The sequence below is a fragment of the Zeus faber genome, assembly GCF_960531495.2.
Source record: "Zeus faber genome assembly, chromosome: 11".
In the NCBI taxonomy this organism is placed as follows: Eukaryota; Metazoa; Chordata; class Actinopteri; order Zeiformes; family Zeidae; genus Zeus; species Zeus faber.
In genome coordinates this window covers 7,197,111-7,202,083 of record NC_137205.1, presented here as the reverse complement: position 1 = coordinate 7,202,083, position 4,973 = coordinate 7,197,111, and the positions used below count along the sequence as shown (strand labels likewise).

Genomic DNA, 4,973 nt, shown 5'->3' with positions numbered 1-4,973 from the left:
ACGGAGGTAAAGCCAAGGTTCCGGGAGCACGACATTCTCCCCCGACAGTATTTACATTCACAGCCTATGTATTTCCAATGGCAAAAAAAATAAAATAATCTATTGCAGGGGTGTCCAACTCTTTAGAGGTCGCAGGCCGGATTGGACTCAATAAATAGCATTTCATGTTGGCCGGATTAAGTTTTTAATCTATGGGTTTGAGGGCCGCACGCGTGCATGTGTGCATGACCAACGCGGCGGGAGCTCTTTTGGTCTAATTAAGTCATAGGATTGGAATAAAGTGGTTATTACTTTGGAATTCATCATAAATACAAGGCGCAGTTACTGATTTTGGATGCAAAAGAACAAAATAGATAAAATGAAATAAAATAAATAGCCTACACAAAGTTATTGGGGCATCCTTGACCAAATCAAAATGACCAAGGCTAGGTTAGATAGATAGATAGATAGATAGATAGATAGATCGATAGAAGTTGGCCTGAAGTAAGTTCAACAATAATGCAGCATTACATTAATTGGGAATTTTCTTTTGCCCACAATGTGAATTTCGATGTGATTGAGCCATAAAATAGCTCATCTCATGTGTGACTATCACCTAAAAGTCTTCCAGATTAAGAATTGCAGAACAACTACAGTGATCATATAAATACATTTTCAAACCATTAAAAAAAACAATATGGCTTACCTTATTTGTTCTTCTTTCTCTTCCGCTTTGGTTATATTTATTATTTGCTTCCTAATATATCCTGGGCACATTAAGCAACCGACCCCCCCTCTGTCCCTCCCTTCCCCTCTCTGTTAATCTCCACTATACCCCTGTGTGCCAACACTTACTATCCACCTTCTCTCGCTCTCTCTCTCTCTCCTCACCCCTCCCCCTCCCACTGCCGTTTACACTGGGATTGGTGGAGGTTCTCTCATCTATAGGTGCATTTAAACATGAACCCATCTAGTTAGTTTTATGTGTGCGCAGTGAATTTTGCACATTACTTTGATATTTTGCTTTGTTCTGAAATTTCGGAGTGGGAAAGCAAAAAACTTTTCTATGGTCTCTCGTCGCCCATAATTTAATTAAATGTATAAATTTATTTGTTCAATTATTGATTTATTTATTCTATTGATTTAATTAATCCAATTAATCATTTATTTTCCAATTATTTATTTTTTCATTAATTCAGTTTTGTTTTCAATCTATTCATTCATTTCTTAATTTATTTTCAAATGACCTGAGACAGGATTAGATTGGATTTTCGTTATCTTGATTGAAACTCTATTGTAACGGTAGAACACAAACGACTTTTTCCAGACATTAACTCCGGAGAATGAATGAAGTTACGGCTGGAGGGATGGTTCCTCTCGCTCCATGCGCCCAGCAGCAGTCCCGTCAGCACCTTGGACAGCGACCGCCGGCGAAAACAGTCCGCTGCGGCGCGGGTTAGAAATGCTGCCACCTAGCGGACACAAGGCAACCTGGTCAAATCACGCCGTATTTGTCCAGATTCCTGTTTTGAAAAGCGTTATGAAGCATTTGATCTGCGGTGTGAGGTCCCTAGCAAACGGACGCCATGAAATCAGACAAAATGTTCTTGGTTTCACGACTGACAAATTACCTGTTAAGTCTAGGGACTGATCCCAACACCATTAGAGCATCACTTGTGTAAGTGACCCTCTCAAAATGCAATAATAATCCTTGGAATTCGCCATGTATGGAGTTTGATCATTTATTTTCATATAGCAGCATTCCTCACTAAACTAGAGCACCTGTTTGTTTAATAGTCTGTATTGTACTAAAGACATTGAGGACTACATTGTAGGGCAGGTGGTTCCAGAGCTCACAGAAGGATAGAAGTGTTGGACGCAGCCCTACGGGCATGTTATGGCCCGGACAATCCCAGTGAGTGATTAGCACTGTGTGGTTTCTGCTGTGCAAAGCACAAGTCTTGCTGCATTATTAACCGCGTGTGGTTTTTTTCCCGCCCCCCCATGCATAATGTCAGAAGCAAGTCTGGAAATGCATTACTATTTGAAGCCATTTTGAAAATGTTTTAGTACCGACCTTTGAGGATGAAATTCAGACATCTCAAGGACCCGGTGAAGACTCAGTATTTTCCACAACGCAAAGATCCAGACAGACCAAGAATCCAGCTCAAAAGGTTTTATTTAAATGAACATTTAACCTCAACATCATTTATTTCACGAGTAAATGCTTCTGAAAAACAACAATCACATTGTGGAATAGACCGCTGGGCCTTGGGCACCTTTTCGTGGTGCTGGAATTTAGCTTGAGCCCCCCAGGGTGAGCTTGTCAAACATGTACTCCGCCATCTTGTTGGTGGCCGGGTCCATGCGCATCAGATTGGTGATGTAGTCGCCCAGCTTCTTCATGGCCTCCACCTGCTCGTTCAGGTAGTGGCTCTCCAGGAAGTCGCACATCTAATAAGAAAAAAGTCAGTCATCAGGTAATGTAAGCATCAAGCCAGGGTTTTTTTTTTAAATTATCCTCTCTCCTTACATGAGGGTCTTCATGTTCAGAGGCCATCTTGTGCAGGTCCAGCAGGGCCTGGTTGACTTTCTTCTCCAGCTGCAGGGCAGACTGCAGGGCCTCCAGTGCGCTGCCCCAGTCATCTAGCTCAGGCTTCTATAAAAAAAGAGATGCCTTGTAAAACCCAGTTGAACGCCACACATTTAGTTCTGGAAAAACTCCAAACCGATCCATCCAGCTTGGAGATGGGGAAAATGTTGGCAAAGTGAATTCAGTGATTACTTTCTAACATGTATAATGTGTCTGGAAGCCAATCACTGAACACGTGTGAGACGACGGAAAGACGCAGTGAATTTCAGGGTTAACCAGTTCAACCATTTGTGGTCCAGACTTTATGGGCGGGACTAAAGCATGACGTAGAGTCCGAAATTTTTTAATGGTTAAAAAAAACACATCACGCCGCTTTAAACACTAACGCAATTGATTTGTTCTTGGCGGACACGCCCTCCACATCCCAGAACAGAGGGAAGCGGGTATCTTCACGCTTTTGAAACGAATTAGTTGGTTTTCCGATTTCCTTTAACTCTTTCAAATCGGGCTGGGTTGGCAACACATTTGTCTGTTGCGACCAACCCAGAACGCAGCTGTACTTTCAATCGACGGGTCCCTCAACTACGGCCGCTGGAAACAGCCATGCGCCACCGACCTTGACGTCCTGGAGGCAGACGCGTCCTCCTCTCTTGTTCTGAAAGGCCAGCAGCTTCTCGGCGTGCTCCCTCTCCTCGTGGCTGTTCTCCTTGAACAAGCGGGCGAAGCCGTGCAGGGCGACGTCGTCGCGGGAGAAGTAGAAGGACTGAGGGCGGAGCAGAGACACGGAAGACGAACAACAACAACAACAACAACCAGGATGAGTTGCCCAGGAGGCGGCCAAACCGTCACGGCGGGTCCCGACCGCAGCGCCGGCATGACGCAGCACTTTCACGGCGCACAGCAGAGGGCGGGCGACCTGGCGGCAACCGAGAACAACTCGCAACCGATACCTAGAAGAGGTTACGCTCCTCACTCCCGCACCATTTATTTCGTTGTGACTGCTACAGGCGTAGAGTTGCTTTACCATGGACATGTAGTTGTAGGACGCGAACAGCTCCATGTTCGCCATACGGTTGACGGCGGCCTCGCAGTCGCGGTGGTAGTTCTGTCGCACCTGGGAGTCCATTTCGGCTGGCGTTTGCGAAGTTTTCTTGTAAAAATAAAAATCTCAGACCTTTTTCCCCCAAGTAGTGTTCAGGTAGAAAACGTTGCGCTCGTAATTCTGGCGATGCGGATGGATAGAAAAGGCAAAACGGGGAGGAAAGGCAGAAGTTCCGTTCAATCACTGTTGAAGCAAAAACTCCTTTGTCTTTCTTCCCAGACGACTGAGGCGAAGCCAAGCGGTGGCCCTTTTATATGGAGCGACTGGCGCGACTCGTCAGGGACTGACCGAGGCAGCCAATCGCATCACGAGAGCTGGGGGGGGGTGGGCGGGACGTTTAGAGCAGTCGACCAATCATTTCGAGGGAGGCGCGCGAAGACAAACCGAAGGGGTCGTGCAAAGAGCGCGTGAGGAAGTTTATTATGGGACAAAGGACACAAACATCATTTAATACCATTTTTTTTTAAGGATAAGTTGTGAAAAATTCTATTATTTAATATACTAGTTAGTTGTATGCTATACTAATGAAACTAAAGATAATACTTATTTTTCTTCTAGTATATCATATACAGTATAGTCATTCTATAGTATAGTATAGTATAGTATATCAATATAACAGTCATTTTGGTAGTTATGGCATGTACTTTTTCATAATAAACTAGAGAGCTCTGGTGTTATGACCCGGTTAATCAAGGGAGCTCATTTTCCAGCCTTACCTGCCACTTTAATTTACCTGACCTCAGACAAACGCTGATAGTGTTTTTTGAGGGTGGCTTTTATGGTGCTTCTCGATACCACCGGCACATTGCAAGACCACCGAGTTGGAATTAACTAAACCCTCCCGTTAAACTGGTCTCAGTGTCATCAGCCTCGTCTCAGTTTAAAAACATAGATACAAGAGACAGTCCAAGAAAAAGAATAAATATAATTACCGCTGAACCAACCCGACACACCATGGTTTGTACTTTGTACTGAGCCCTTAATAAAAATGACAAGAAATGGTGGATGGTGGATTTCAGCAGGTAATAGGAGGCAGATTTTAGGACGACTTGCGGAATGTGCAAGTCATTGCCTCCAATCTTTTTTTTTTTTTTTTTTTTAGCAGTCATGGGCCACAGCTTTTTGTAGAAAATATCAAGCCCATGCTTGCTGTTTGCAGTGTCATGGTTGTGACTCAGCATTCTGCCGGTTCCAAGGCCATCCTGTTTGTTCCTTCTTGTGGGGGCGGAGTCACGTGAACCAGTCTAAATTCCAGAATGCAATGAAGACACTTTTGGGAACAAAGGTTTATAAGCTGGA

The 4,973-nt window shown here is 44.3% G+C and overlaps 1 protein-coding gene across 1 annotated transcript; it reads right to left on the bottom strand.

Annotated features, from left to right (window-relative positions):
- Positions 1-2,140: 2,140 nt before the first annotated feature.
- LOC307237117 (ferritin, middle subunit-like) lies at positions 2,141-3,886 on the bottom strand. The gene is made up of 4 exons (XM_080009747.1): positions 3,597-3,886; positions 3,189-3,335; positions 2,513-2,638; positions 2,141-2,433 (listed from the first exon to the last, which is right to left on the bottom strand). Exons 1-4 carry the CDS (start codon positions 3,696-3,698, stop codon positions 2,278-2,280), a joined length of 531 nt encoding a protein of 176 aa, XP_079865873.1. The 5' UTR covers positions 3,699-3,886; the 3' UTR covers positions 2,141-2,277.
- Between the last annotated feature and the right edge of the window lie 1,087 nt (positions 3,887-4,973).